The sequence below is a fragment of the Callorhinus ursinus genome, unplaced genomic scaffold (genome assembly GCF_003265705.2).
Source record: "Callorhinus ursinus isolate GAN/ISIS: 27379988/994484 unplaced genomic scaffold, GSC_fseal_2.0 scaffold13, whole genome shotgun sequence".
In the NCBI taxonomy this organism is placed as follows: Eukaryota; Metazoa; Chordata; class Mammalia; order Carnivora; family Otariidae; genus Callorhinus; species Callorhinus ursinus.
Genome location: NW_027397075.1, coordinates 36,349,640 through 36,364,720, shown reverse-complemented (window position 1 = coordinate 36,364,720; position 15,081 = coordinate 36,349,640). Strand labels below are relative to the sequence as shown.

Sequence of the window (15,081 nt, the reverse complement as noted above, 5' to 3'; positions counted from 1 at the left end):
AGCCTCCTCGTTCCTTCCCGATACAGGGTGTGTCTGGGTACCAAACAGTCCTGGGTAGGAGGGGGAAGCCTAAGAGAAAAGTAAAAGCACATTCTCCTAAGACAAACCGGAGCTGGCTCTCTACTGAGAGATTTTGCTGAACTTCCCCAGGGGGCTCCCTCTGCCCACGCGGGGCAGCCTGGGGTGCCTAGCCAGGCCCTCAAACCACGAGACCTGATGACTCCTGGGTGAATGGCCGAGCTGCCCCGGGGGGGGCGGGGTCCCGGCAGGCCTGGCACCGTCTGTGCCCTCACTGTCAGGCTCTCTTCTGTCCCAGGAGAGGCCCTGGCACAAATGCATCCTGCCACGCGGAGGAAGCCATCTGAGGCCTTCACTGCACAAGAGAATATTGTGGCAGAGCATTAGCGTTGAAGCATTCATAATCTTTTCCTCTTTCCCTTTGCCCTTTCAGTCAGAGGGGCTGTTCGCCCTTCCCTCTGGGGAGGGTGTGAAGGGGTGGGGGACAGCAAAGAATCTTCCAGACTCTGGTTTCCGAAAGCTTAGCCCTTAAGGGGATGGAGAGAGCTCTGGGCATAAACAGGATGTTGAGAGAGAGAGAGACAGCTGTTCTTGGTTCCCCAAAAAAAGAGCCTTGGTCTCTGGTCTGTGCTTAATCATAGAGCCAGAGCCCAGGCCGGGCTGGAGGGCCTCTGACGTCATGGAAGTAGGACTTGCTGGGGGCCCATCGTCTCCACCTCCTGCTTTCCCGTGACCTTCAGCTGCTGTGCCTACCAGGTAGCTATAAGTGAGTTAGTTCACTTCTCCCAGCCACAACCTTCCCACCTGTGAAATGGGGAGCCGAAGGCCACTCCCTGGTGCTGTGGTTGCAGCCCTGAGCAGGGAGGGTAGTCCGGCAAAGCCTGGTCCCCACACGCTGCCTCTCTCTGCTCACTGACTACCCGGTCCTTCTTGGACGGTGGGACACAGACCCAGAGCTCAGCACTGGAGGCTGGAGTCTGGGAGGCAACAGGACACAGTGTTTGTAGCCGGTGTTTCTCAAACTGCGAGTTGTAACCCACTGGGTCCTAAAATCGACTGTGGGCCACAGTCAGTGATTTTAAAAAATTAAACAGAATAGGATAAAAAACATCAAAGTGAATCACACATCCTAAGAAAGAGTGATTTCTTTTTTTCCGTTCCCCTTCTCTGATGCAGGGATCCTCCAACTTTTCTCAGCCACAGGCAGCATCTTGGACTCTGGTGGGTGTGAGGAGCTTCACCCCATGTGGCAAGTGTCCCGTCAGCCCTTTCCCTGCCCTCCCGATCGTGCCCATGTTGGCCACTGTGTATGCCCAGTTCTTCGGTCTTATTTTCCTCTCCTCGGGCACCTGGCTTGAGGCTGATCCCTTAAGGCCTAGGACCCACCCCCAACCATCCTGGCCCCTCCACCCCTGCACACAGGCAGGGTCTGGCAAGGCAAATTCGTCCTTGACGACTTCTGGGGGGACCCACAAGGGCATGGAGTCAGGAAGGAAGGAAGCCAACATGGAGAGTTTGGGGCTTGGGGTTGGCCCCTGGGAGAGGTTTGACTTCCTCATTAGTTAATTCATTATTCATTCATTTTCAACACATTGAGTCCTTCCGGTGTGCTGGGCACTGCGAATATAATGATGAATAAGATTCATTCTTTGCTCCCAATTTGCTTGCACCTGGTGATGGAGACAGACAAGCAAAAAGGTCCTTTCCCCGGGGGCTTTAACAAAATTCTGTTGCAATCCCAGCAAATTCAGATCCTTGGTGTAGGGTGCACTGGGACATCAGTGTATTTGGAAAGCTCCCCAGGGGGTTCTAATGTGCAGCACCAGGGACGAGCCCCACCTACCGCAAGGGCAATGCTGCGCTATGATCAAGGGCCCAGACCTGGGAACTCCACCCATGTCCTTAAGGCCCACCTCCATCCCTTCCCACTGGGTGGCCCTGGCCAAGTCACTTACCTCTCTGTGACTAGGTTTCCTCATTTGTAAAACAGACATGGTAATGTCTATCCTAAGGAGTTATTGGAAGGATTCAATGAGTTCCAGGTGCTCCAGGAGCGCTCAGTAAACTCGGGCTTTATTAAGCACTAACAGAAGCCACTTTAGCAAATGCAAGGGGTGCCTGCCCAGGAGGGGGCTGGGGTGGGTGGGGAGCCGTTAGTTGGGCAAAGGGAAAGGGGAGATCAAGTCATGGGAGAGCAAGGGACTGGGGGAGCAGGGCGTGGGGGAATGGCCAGTCCTTCCAGGCCAAGAGGGCAGCCTGTGCAAAGGTCCAGAGGCAGAGCCGCGTGTGAGTGGAGAGCCCACGGTACGGGGTGGAGTGGGAAAGAAGGGGCTGGGGAGGCTGCCTGTGTTGAGGCTGAAAGCTCTTTGGGGACCAGAGCTGGGAGGGGGCAGCTGAGCGGGCGATGACTGCCTCTCGCGTCCCAGCCCGGCAGCTGATGAACAGCGGCAAGAACTTCTCAAGGGTGGAGGTGGGGCTGAGCTGGTCCGAGGCCCTGCGGTACTGCCGGCTGCACCACACGGACCTGGCCGATCTGCAGAGCATGAACAGCGTGCACAGCATGAGCACCCTCTACTCCCTCACCAGCAGCACCCAGGCGTGGATCGGCCTCTTCTTCGACGTGCGCATCCAGGGCCTGAGCTGGTCCAGCGGCTCCACCTTCACGGCCCCGGTGTGGAGCTCACTGCCCGTCTTCAAGGAGGGCGTCTGTGCCACCCTATTTTCCATCTCCATTTTCCCCAGCCTGGGGGCCGCCTCGTGCACTGCGCAGAAGCCCTTCATCTGCTACTACGGTGTGTTCCGAGTCCCATTCTCCAGAGCAAGCCCGGGAGGCGGGGTGCGGGGGGCGGGCGCGGGGAACATTCTCGAGTCTTTCACGGGACAACTGACGAGTAGCCTAACCCCCTTTGCTCGAGTCCTCTGTGCGGTCTGAGGGTCTATCTCCTCTCATTCCTGAGACCCCCTCATCAGAGAGACAGGTGTAAATCAGGGTAGAGAGAAAGTAAAATCTGGAATGTTCCACCTGCCAACTAGGGACTTGGGAGACGAGTAAAAAGAAAGGGAGGAAAAAAGGAAAAGACAGGCTGGGGGTCCACTTGCATCTCTGCAGCAGTGAGAGCGGAATGCCGTCTCTTCCTGCTCCTCACCGAGCGCTGGGCTGCGGCCCCCGCCCGCGCCCGCCGCGGGGAGCGTGGAGCAGCCACTCTGCTCTTGGGAAGGAGTGAAGGGAGCCAACCCCTTCAGGCCTCCCCGCAGGAAATCCGGGGTAATCAACGCGCCTCCATCCTGCCCCCTGCTGGCCCCTCTCGGCCCGGCAGCCCCTGCCGCGGACCTTGTTAGGAAGGTGCTCAGATCTCGCAGCCGGGGATGCTTATAGACCTGACCGTACTGTTTTGGTCAAAAGTGCCCGTTTCTGCTTTTCTCTGTCAGCTGAAGCCCAGCCCAGCTCTTCGCCCCCCTAAGCCCTCGAATAGGGTATGGAGCACCAACCTGATGTGTCCCCAGTTCTCCACCACACTGTGCCTGTCACAGGGCCTTGAAATGTAGCCCACAGGGGCGAGGTGTGACCTTGGGATTCCCAAGCCAGCAGAGAAATGTTCAGGGGTGGTGAATGTGCAGGGGTGGGAGTCCTCTCGAAGAAAGGGCCATGGGTGCAGGCTCTCCCCTCCTCCCTCTGTGTTTTGGGCCCCAGGGAACCGGGTCCTGACTCCACCCACTTCTCTCCTTCTCCCCAGGCCCACCGCTGTGGCCTCTGTTGGGGAGGTGGGGGTGGCCTGCTCTGCCCCGACAGTCAGTTCTCAACACAGAGTGAGCCCCCAAAAATGCAAATCAGGTCACTCTGCTTGAACATATTCAGTAGATTCCCTTAGCACTTAGAATCTCATCCCTTTTGAGGCCAGCCAGGCCTGCTTGACATTTCTGGCTTCCTCTTCATCCTGGGCCCTGGCCACGCTGGCTGCTTTCTGCCCCTCCCACACCCGCTGGCCCTTCCCCCTCGGGGTCTTGGCCTTGGCTCTGCCTGTGGTATTCCTTCCTACCACTTTGTGAGGCTGGCTGCTTCTCATATTCTCTTCAAGAGCAAGGATTCTGCTTCTCTTATTTCTTCTCTTTTCCCAGGGCCTACAATAGTGTCTGCCACAAAATAGGGGCAGCCTCTCTCTCTCTCTGTATGTATTTCTTGAATAAATGTAATAGGAATGGATGAACCTGTCTACCCTCGAGCTAGGCTTCCCCTCCCCCAGTCTCAGTTCCGTGGCTCCTGGTGCCTGTAGAGGATCCTGGGCAGCCCTCTCCCTCCCCATAACGCATGGTCTGTTTCTCTTTTACAGACCCTGCTGTGGGACACCGCATCTTCACGGAGCCTGCTCTCAGCCCAACCACCTTTCCACAGCCAGGTACACACCAAGGAGCTCTGCCTTCCTTCTGATTCGTCCACCTGGACCTGCCACAGGGTCACACCACCTGCATCCCTTCTGCTTCCCCGCCCCTTGTCTGGCTGAGGGATCCCCTGGCTCTGCTGTCCCTAGGCTGGGGCCCATGGAGAGAATCAATCCAGTGTTACTATTCAGATTATTATTTTTTTAAAGATTTTATTTATTGATTTGAGAGAGAGAGAGAGAGCGCGCATGCACGTGCGCATGAGCAGGGGGAGGGAGAGAGGGAGAAGCAGACCCCCGCTGATCATACAGGACTCCATCCCACGACCCTGAGATCATGGATCATGACCTGAGCTGAAGTCAGAGGCTTACCCAACTGAGCCACCCAGGCACACCGCCCCCCACCTTTTAAAGGTTTTATTTATTTGAGAGAGAGTATGCAGATTATTTATTATTATTTTATTATTCAGACAAGGAGGTGACTTGCTCAAGGACAGTGGCATTAATGGCTGAGGCTGCATCCCAACCACCCCCCCCCCCGTCAGTGGTTTGGGGGTGGAGGAGAGGGAGCACTTCTTCCCAGCCCAGGCCCATCCAGCTGGTGAGGGGGACTTCCCTTCTGATTATTACTACCCTGAATTTTTTTTTTTTTTTTTTTTTACTTTCTTCACATCTGGTGTAAAGAATCCATGACAAAGGAAATATAAACTCCTCACTCCATCTGCTTTGTAGAGTTGGTTTTCCGCATGCTCTGGAGTGTGGAGTTGTAGAGTGAAGATGTCCCGGCTTCCCAGGCTGACTCTCGTCTTGCCGTTTAATATGGCATGAGTTTGGGCAAGCCATCACCGACCCGAGCCCCCCTTTTCCCACCTGTAAAATGAGGTTCATGACAGCGACCTCTCAGGATTATAGTGAGGATTTAAATGGATGACCAATGCCACAGCATAGCTCGGGGCTGGGAACAGTGGTTGCTTAATAGAGGGTAGCTTTAAAAAATCGGTTTAGATAGGGAAAGTTAGGGAACCATCAGGCAAATCTTGATGGGCTTAGATGAACAGGCGTGTGTCAAAGAGTTGGAGAGGCCCGATTTGAATCTGACGATGTGGCTCTCTGTGCTGCAAATAGAGGCGTTTCCTTCAGCAGGGCTCCGGAATCCATCCCTCAGGATCCCACGGCACAAACTTTCCCACCTTCCATTGTTTAGAATCAGATGTGTGGGCTTGTGATGAGACAGAGCTGGCAAGGGGCAGGGCAGGTGGGGGCCGTGGGGGGTGGCCCAGGCCAGCCTCAGGCAGAGACGGGGTGGGGGGTGGGGGCGTGGGGTGGGGGCGGGTAGAGGCTGTGGGAGACCGGCGTCCTGGGCTGTCTGAAGCCCACCAGAAGTCAGGGCCGCTGGGGAGAGGCGCACTCTGCCTCCTGTCTGGCAGGTCTTCCCTCACCAGGCTCTTCTCTCCTCCCTGGCTCTCCTGATAGGAAGAATATCACATACTTTATTCTGCCTCAGCCTCCTGAGAGCAGCACCAGATGCTCCTGGAAACCACAAGAGACTGCCTCTAAACTAGGATTATCCTATCTTCCTCATCCCGTCCCCACAGTTTAACCACCATTTAATTAAGTGCTAATTATTTGCACGCGCTCTGCAAACCCACTTGTTTACAAGGTTCTCATTTAAGCCTTTAAATTCATTCAGGTGATACTATTCACCCCCTTGCACAGATGACGAAATGGAGACTTAGACTTCACTTATGAGGCCTTTAGCCACAAGGAAAGCTCTTCACCCCTGCTTTTCCTAAATTTCTTGCTCCCCACGGCTGCCCTGAGAACTCATCCATTCTCCCAGCCTGGTATTTAGTCCTGTAAAATCATGGGTTTCATCAAACCTAACACCCAGGGCCCTGGGGGGAGGGCCTGGGCCGGACCAGAGAGCTTTGTCCCCGGGGAGCAACGAGGCCTGGGCTGTCAGAGTCCAGGACCTCAGGCCGGGGGTCTCCCTGTTCTTTGCCCGCAGCCGTGGTCCAGGTTGGCCGACAGACCTTCCTGCGATTTGCCCAGGAGGTGACGTGGCAGGCGGCCCGGCTCTACTGCCGCAGCCACCACACGGACCTGGCCGACCTGCAGTGACCGACGAGGCGGGCAAGGAGGCCTTGAAGTCCATCACCAGTGAGACCGAGGCCTGGACTGGCCTCTACTTCAACGCGGCCTCTGGGGCCCTGAGCTTGTTGAGCGGCCTGGGCTCCAGCACCCGCCCCCGGCTTCAGGTGCCCGAGTTGGGTACAGGACTGTGCGCGGGGCTCCGCACCTATGCGCGCTACTCCCCCAGAGTGTATTCGCTGGTCTGCTCTGCCCTGAAACCCTTCATCTGTTTCTCCGGTGCGTGGCAGCAACCCCCCCACCCCGACCCTGGGCTCACCGTGGCTAGGACGGGACATGGGTTTACTTGGCAGCAGGAGACACTGAGGTTAGACCCAAAGAAGCGCTTCTAGACTCCGAGGGTAACAGGAGCAGGCTTTGCTTTAATTCTGAGGGAGCTTTCAAGAATGGAATGGACCCTATCGAGTCTCAGGGCATTAGCCAGTAGCAGTGGCTAGTAGGTTGGGGGCGATGCAGAGGTTAAAAGCATGCACTTTGGAATCAGAGTCTACCACTTGCTAGAAACAAGGTGCGAGGCATCTCTGAGCTTCTTTTTCCTCTTTTGGAAAATATATTTAACAAAATGGTATTGGCGACGCCTACCTCCAAGGCTGGCTTCAGAGACTGAATGAGAATGTATATAAAGGAGCTAGTAGAGATACGGGCGGAGTAAGGCCCCAGCACATAGTAGCTCTTGTCACTGCTGCACCGTAAGTCATGGGAACCAGACACCCGCCTGGTTCTTCTGGATCCTGTATATCGTGTGTCCTCAGCAACAGGTGACATCCTGCTTCTCCATTTCCTGCTTCCTTCCTTTCTTTCTTTTTCTTTCTTTCTTTCTTTCTTTCTTTCTTTCTTTCTTTCTTTCTTTCTTTCTTCTTTCTTCCTTCCTTCCTTCCTTCCTTTCCTTTCCTTTCCTTTCTTTTTTTCCCTCCCTCCCTCCTTCCTTTCTAGCCTTCCTACTTTTTTGCAATAGCTTTATTGTGATATAGTCCATATACCTTAAAAATCACCCCTTTGAAGTGTCTGACTCAGTGGGTTTTAGTAGTTATAGGGGGGTGTAAACATCACTGCTATCTAATTTTAGGACATTTTTATCACCCCAAAAGGAACTCCTTACCCTTGAGTGGTAACTCCCCATTCTCCCCCATCCTCAGCCCCAGCAGCTGCTAATGCACTTCATGTCTCTGTGAATTTGCCTGTTCTTGGCTGTTTCTTTTCGTGTTTTGGATTTGATGAGAACTGCGATCCTTATCTGTAAAGCAGGAAGGATGATGGTTCCTCCCTTGCAGGGTTCCTGTGAGGGTTAAAGACCCCGCAAGCCCCCTCCCGTGATTGGCACACAGGTGCATGCAAGCGTGGAGGTGGCTGAGATGGGGGCTGCTGAGCGCCCCCCCCAGGTGAGACAGACCTGGGGGAGCTCTGTCCCATGTCAGCCCTGCCCTCACCACTCTCCCTCCTTCCTTGCAGACCCCACCATTGGGCACCAGGAGTCCGCCACTCTCTCTCCAGCCTTTCATGCTCCCTCCGCAGAAGTGACTGTGGAGCCAACGCTCAGACCAAGTACATCCCTGTTTTCTGTTCTGTGTGGGTGCTTTGGACCTGTTCTTGGCTGGGTCCCGGGGTCTCCAGGGCCTGCGCGGTGGAGAGGTCGCCTGCAGGCGGAAGCGCGGGGCGGCCCCATGGGATCCTCCCTGAAGAGGATTTTCCAGCCCGCCCCCCAGCCCCCTGCAGGGCCAGCTGGGTTTGGAGAAGGGGGACTCCATCACCATCAACCTCCCTGCTTGAACTGGGCCACTAACTTGCAGCTCCAGAGCCAGGAGGCTCCAGAGAGGCTGTGTGGCCCCCCGCACAGTGATGAGGGCCAGCCTGGGAGACTGAGGGGAAGACGCTGGGCGGTGCTCCCCAGAAGTCATCAGAGAGGCCTTTGAGGTTTGGCATCCAGAGAGGGAAGCGCAGGAGAGGTGCCTGTTGAATCCCTTGTGATTTCGGGCTCCTCTGGGTGGAGAGAAGTTGTGGGATGAGTTGTTGGGACTATGGGGGGACATGTTGGGAATGACAGATTGCATTCCTATAGCATTTTTAAATTCTGGAAACATCTTCACAGCTATTACCTCATTTTGCTTCCCAAGAGTTCTGAAGCTAAGTAGGGTAACTGAGGGTAAAACACAGTTCTCCTTGCTTCGTTCCAGATCCATCCGTCTGACAAAGGCATTATTGCCTTTGCTGAGGACACAGAGAAGTTAGGGGATTTATATTCTGGGGACACAAAGTAAAATCAGGGGCTCCTCTGGAGGAGCCCAAGGCCCCAACAGTTGGTGTTCTGTGTCTAGGCACAGGCATGGTGGGAACACAGGAGGGGCGTGTCCCAGTCCCCTGTGATGATCTGGATTTCCTGGAGGAGGTGATTGTGTACCTGTTTAGGACGGCGAGGAGGAGTTAGCTCGCAAAGGGGAGTGGGGTGCTTAAGGCTGAGTGGAGACACCCTGGTCCTGCAGGGGAACCCTCTGTGAGCTGCAAAGGAACGTGGCCTCACCCTGAAGGCAACAGCGCCAGGGCTGGGCCAGCGATCAGATTTGGCTCAGAAACTGGGTGAGATCCTGTCATCTGCTTCCCATCTAAGATCTAGCCTGGCCCCTGCCTGGCTGCCCCGGACCCGACTGGGCGGGCAGGGCCAGGCGTGGAAGAACAGGAGGGCGCGGCAGGGCCCAGGAGCCGAGGCCGGCGACGGCTTCCCCACTCCGCGACGTGCCCGGCGGGCCCGGTTGGGGCGCAGCGCGCGTCCCGCCTCGGCCGCTGGACGCCACCCGTCGGCGTCCTCGGCCCGCGGCCCCGGCCTTGGCAGGGGTCGCCGGGCGCAGGGGCCCCGTCGCGAGCCTTCGCTCCTGCCACACGGACCAGCGCCCAGAGCCCCGCCGAGCTCGCCCCCCCCCGCCCCCCCTGCGGGCCCCGCGGCTCCCCAGCCCCGGGGGACCACCGCCGCCCCGGAGACTCCTAGCCCCGCGAGGAAGAGCCCGGCCCCTGCGGGTAACTGTGCTCGCCGCCGAGCCCGCCTGGCCCTCCGGGGACGCTCTCTGTCCTGCAGCCCGGGCCCGTGGGGCCGCTCCGGCCTCCGCTTCGAGCCCTGCCCTGGTCCACGCGTCCCCGGGTGGGGGGGGCGTCACCCAGGGTGGGGGCGCCTCCCAGCCTCTCCCGGGAGCTCCCCGGGGACCGAAGAGAGCGCCCCGAAGCCTTCGGACGGACGCCGGGGAGACCCCTGGGAGCTGGCCAGGGCCCGACACAGGTGCCCGCCCGCGTCGCTGCCGGTTGGGGACGCCACACCGGCCGGACCCCCAGCGCCTGGCTCCTCCTGGGGGTGACGGAGCCCTGGGCTCCACCCGCAGGCTGCAGGCAGGAGGCTGAGGGCAGGGGCTGTGTGCTGGGTTAGGTTCAGGTGATGAGACCATGAATGTTCTCCGGTTCCGTGTTTCTGGATTTTAAGGACAGTGCTTTGGGTGGGGAGAGAGGGGGGCATTTGGAGGGGAGAGGCAGGAAGGACACGTGGGGGCAAAGGCTGTTGCACTGGCTGGGACGCAGGACTGAGGCCAGGGGTAGGCCAGCAGCGAGGAGGGCCGCGAGGGAATTGGTTTTACCTCCTGTACAAGTGACAGTAATTGAAGAAACAGAAATACACATTTTTAAAAAGGTTCAGCTTTGTTCATTGAATCACAGAAATACAAACTAAAAGCAAGATGCATTTTTAAAATAATTTTTTGGGGGAGTGGGAGGGGGAGCGGCAGAGGGAGAGAGAGAGACTCTTAAAGCAGGTTCCATGCCCAGCGCGGAGCCCAACCTGGGGCTCGATCTCAAGACTCTGAGATCATGACCTGAGCTGAAATCAAGTTGGACGCTTAACTGACTCAGCCACGCAGGCACCCCTTAAAATAATATTTTTACTTACCAGTTTGGCAAAGATTTAAAGGGGTGATAATGCTGGTGCTAATGTGGGGAAATCAGCGATCCCAGACCCTGGACAGGAAAGTAGGGTGCTAGCCTTCTGGCAGCGTGTCAGTTCTGAGATGTGCAAACCCTTCCATACAGTCGTACTATTTTGGGGACTTTATTAAGAAACAATAGGGGCGCCTGGGTGGCTCAGTCGTTAAGCATCTGCCTTTGGCTCAGGTCATGATCTCAGGGTCCTGGGATCAAGCCCCGCATCGGGCTCCCTGCTCCGCGGGAAGCCTGCTTCTCCCTCTCCCACTCCCCCTGCTTGTGTTCCCTCTCTCGCTGTCTCTCTCAAATAAATAAAAATATATAAAAAAAAGAAAAAAGAAACAATAGTACAAGGCACACACATACCCACACACCCCGCACACAGAGCTGGTTATTGCAGTGAAGAACCGGAGGCAATTGAATGTCCACTGAAAGCAGGTGGGTTAAATACAGTATGGTACATTCAATGAAATACTGTGCAGCCTTTAAAAAGAAGAAAGTAGATCTTTACCCATTCAAATAAAAAACTCGAGTGTGTGAAGAATATTCTATAACAAACTGTTAACAGTGGTTGTCCCTGGGTCGGGGGAGGGGATACTTTTATTTCAGTATTTTACAATAATATACCACAAAAGCAATATGGTTATTTCCATATTTGGAAGGGAAAAAAATGACATCTGCAAGGCACTGACAGGACTTTGGTGACTGAACATGAGAGGGAGTAAGGGAGCCGCTGAGGGTACCTGGGGTCTCTGGGCCTCAGCAGAGGGGCAGCCACACAGGGGAGAGGAGGTTGCTGAGGGGAGGCTGCACTTGGTTTTGGAATACGTTGAGTTTGAAGTGCTACCTCTTATTTTTTTTTTTTAAGATTTTATTTATTTGAGAGAGAGCGAGAGCGGGAAGGAGCAGGGAGAGGGACAGAGGCAGAGGGAGAAGCAGACTCCCTGCTGAGCAGGGAGCCCAACACAGGACTCGATCCCAGGACCCTGAGATCATGACCTGAGCCAAAGGCAGACGCTTAACCGACTGAGCCACCCAGGCGCCCCAAAGTGCTACCTCTTGATGGAAACGTCGGGGGTCCCTGGCTGCCGTAGTGGGGTCTCTGTGAAGCTGGCAGACAACGTAAGGGCATCGGGCCCCCCTGGGGGCAGGGCCTACTGAAAGACAACATTTGCTGCTGGGAAGAATTCTCATAATGTTGCCCAATCCCCACACATCCTGGTGGCAGGGCCACTGAGAACGATGGGGTAGGAACTCGAACTCGAGGGCTGGGTGCGCGAGCCTGTGGGAGTAAGTCAGGGTGTGGCTGGGACTCAGCTTCCCCGACTGGCCGGTTTCTGCAGCAACTGTGCGTGGGGCAGTGGCTGCCCACGCCTGGCTTCTAGCTCAGGGGCTGGCCCCGGTCTCAGACCCCCTTTGCTCCTGAGACTCCTTCATTTTCCCCTCCAGTAGCTGTGGCCACTGAAGGAACTGGCAGCAATAGGAGAGACCCGGCCACGGCCGCTCAGGCCCAGCGTCTGAGCGCATCTAAACACCCAGCGTCTAAAGACACCACTGCAGCGCCTGCACCAGGTAACTGCCTCTGGTCACCGGGATCCCACTCTTCCCAGGGGAGCCATCCAATCTGGACAGCCACTCCTTAGCACAGGGCACCCGAGACCTTTTTATGACAGACGGCATGAAGTGTTGGGAAGGGAACGAGAACAGGAACAAGGTCGAGGAGCCTGGAGTTAGCTCCCAGAGTACTGCGAAAGCCTGGGGAGCAAACTCCCTCACTTTGTTCACCATCTCTTCTTCCTCATCTGCAAAAGAGGGACAGTGAAAACTCCCCGGCCCACGGCCCAGGCTTGTTGCAAGTGCCCACTGAGGTAATTATGCGAAGGTACTGTATACAGAATGCTGTGCAAATAGAAAGCCGTCCTGGCATGAGGCTGTCCTTCCTGTGATGAGGACAGTGGCTCACGGCCCAAGGCTGAGCTTGTTTATAGGCTCAGAGAACCCACTTAGGGTTTTCTGGGGGTAGAGTTGGCCTTTAAAATGTGGGGCCAGGGAGAGCTGAGTATTTCCAGCGTGGTGTGGAGTATCTACCTAATAGATTTGTTAAAAAGAAGGAAAATACAGGTGAGACAGAAAACATCGGCAGGCTCCTGCAGCCAGCCGGTGGCCAGGACGTGGGAGGGGAGCCGGCCTTACCCCACAGTGGCCTGAGGCTCTTTCCCATCAGCCACGGAACGGGCTGGGCAGCTTCTTTCCTCTTCCTTTTTGAAATCCGAAATCACCATGGAGCGTCTGCGGTATCCACCAGGGGCAATCCTGACTGCTAAGAACTTAGTTTCCAAATGGCAATAGGATCATTTTCCCCAAACCGGATAGCACTTTCTTTTCCAGGGCAACTCTTTGGAATCCTGAAAGCAGATTTTACCATCCCAGCTCTGATGGACCCAAAAGATATGAAAGACCAATTTTTGAGTGAGGTGAGACTTCAGACCACTTCTGATTTTGATCAGTCAGATGACTTTGACGATGCAAGGCAATATTGTGGGAACCAATATACCTAGAGAAAAAGCTCTGGAAAATTAGCTCCTCTGTTCCCATTGCCATCACTCTGGCTCAGGGTGACAGGTTGGTGCGTGTGCTGAGACTTTCAGATCTTTTTCTTAGTCTAACATTTTTTTTCCTGAGCTTTTTTTTTTTTTTTTTTTAAATCAAGATAGCATAGTCAGAAAGACCTGAATTGGGGTCTTGGCTTTCTACTTATTAGCTGTGTGACCTTGGACAAATAACCTTTCTGTATATCAGTTTCCTCATGAATTAGGGCCAACAAAATCAACCTCATATGGTTGGTATTATGATTAAGTGAAATATTCCATATAAAGTGCTTAGCAAGTTGGCACGTAGTAAGTGCTTGATAAACACAAACATTAACTGTTACTATCAATTATTATTGTTTTGGATATACATTTGTTCTAGGCTCCCCCTACCATCCTCTGTTCTTTTAAAGGATTATAAGGTAGGACATTTTGAATAGGAAGAATTGTTCCCAAATATTGCAACAGAAGCCTCAAACTGATTTTTGAATATGGCAAAAGGGCACATTTTTTAGTTATACCAGATAATAACCATAGATGTCAGAGCTAGAGGGTTCCTTATGGGTCATCTAACCAAATCATAATGTTACAGACAGGAAACAGTTTGGCATTTATCTGGTAGCTTACTGCAATTTATTCACAGGCCAAAGAAATAGCACCCAGGCAACTCGTTCTAAAACCTCACAAACTCAAGTGTCTGGAAAGAACAGTAGTGTGTGTGTGTGTGTGTGCACACACGCGTGTGTACGTGCACTGGCCTGCCGGGGACTGGGGAGAGGAACTAGAAAGTTCTCAGTGCATTTTGCTATTGAAAGAAGAACAGGTGCAAACGAGGCAATTCAACATCGGATAATTTTTTTAGTAGAAGTTCAAGTAATAAGACTGCAGTGCTCAGTAGAAGGTTTTCAAAAGTCAAGGACCCTTTTTTGGGGGGTGGGTGGGGGGAGCCAAACCAGAAATCATCTTCCTTCTGTTTTAGAGTAAAGCCAAAGTCAAACATCTTTGAATTCCATCTTTGTTAGGATGTCTCTATTCCCTGTTATTGGAGAGAAGTTCTACCTCACAGATTTAAAGGATGGAAAAGGTGGGGACGATGTGTGTCTGTGTGTAGGAAGGTAGAGCATATATTAGTTTTAGCAGCATTTTAAATTCCAAACAGAAGGCGAGGAAACACCTGGAGCCAACTTACCCCAGTTCCAGGGACAGGGACAGAGAAACATGGTGGCAGACACACAGCGCTCAGGGCTCACTATGGACCAGTGGTTGTTAACCCCAACTCAAGTTAGAATCCCCTGGGGAAGTGGAAAAAAGAGCTCAACCCCAATCCGTAGAGAGATATAGTTAGTTAATTGGTCAGTGGGGGAGCTCAAGAGGCATCCCCCCTCTTTTCTGATTTCAAAGTTCAGTAGTGATTCTGATTAACAGGATTGAGAAGCCCTGATTAAGTCCTTTGTTTTAGCCCCTTTGTCATCAGACTCCCCCTCCCCCCTTCCCCGGGGCCGCGGGGTGTGAGTGGTGGTGGCCATAGTGTCCTATAACCAAATTGATTTATGTACTTTCCCACTAGGGGAGCTGCTAAGGACAGAAGGCAGGCAGCTGGAGGCGGGGGGCTAAGAAAAATAAAGGACATGGCTGCACATAAAGGGTAGAGGTGGGCAGCTTAGGCCAGGAGGTCACAAGAAAGCAATGCAGTTTCTCTCTTTTTGATGTTTCAGATCCAAGAAGTCTTAAAGCTTACATTAGGTCATGGGCAATTCAGATTGAAATGGGTTGGCTTCCAAGCAAACAAGAAAGAGCCCACGTCGACTGATCTGGAGTCTCCTTCTCACACAATCTTCTCTGGATTTTGAGTGAATTTTAGTCTTTTCATTCCTGTACATTAGACTACACATTTGTTCCAGGCTTTTAGAAATAACTCCAGCTATATGAAGGGCTGACTGGTAGGATTTCAGACCTGTACCTCACACACAAGAATATTATGTAAGAGAAGAAAAATG

The 15,081-nt window shown here is 54.0% G+C and overlaps 1 protein-coding gene across 1 annotated transcript; it reads left to right on the top strand.

Moving 5' to 3' along the window:
* Positions 1 to 2,422: 2,422 nt before the first annotated feature.
* Positions 2,423 to 14,934, top strand: LOC112828451 (putative C-type lectin domain family 20 member A). Its single transcript, XM_073900270.1, is given in 8 exon segments — positions 2,423 to 2,810; positions 4,347 to 4,412; positions 6,403 to 6,510; positions 6,513 to 6,764; positions 9,148 to 9,879; positions 11,946 to 12,068; positions 12,885 to 12,970; positions 14,800 to 14,934. Coding segments are annotated over 8 exon segments (1,890 nt in total).
* The last annotated feature ends 147 nt before the right edge of the window (positions 14,935 to 15,081 follow it).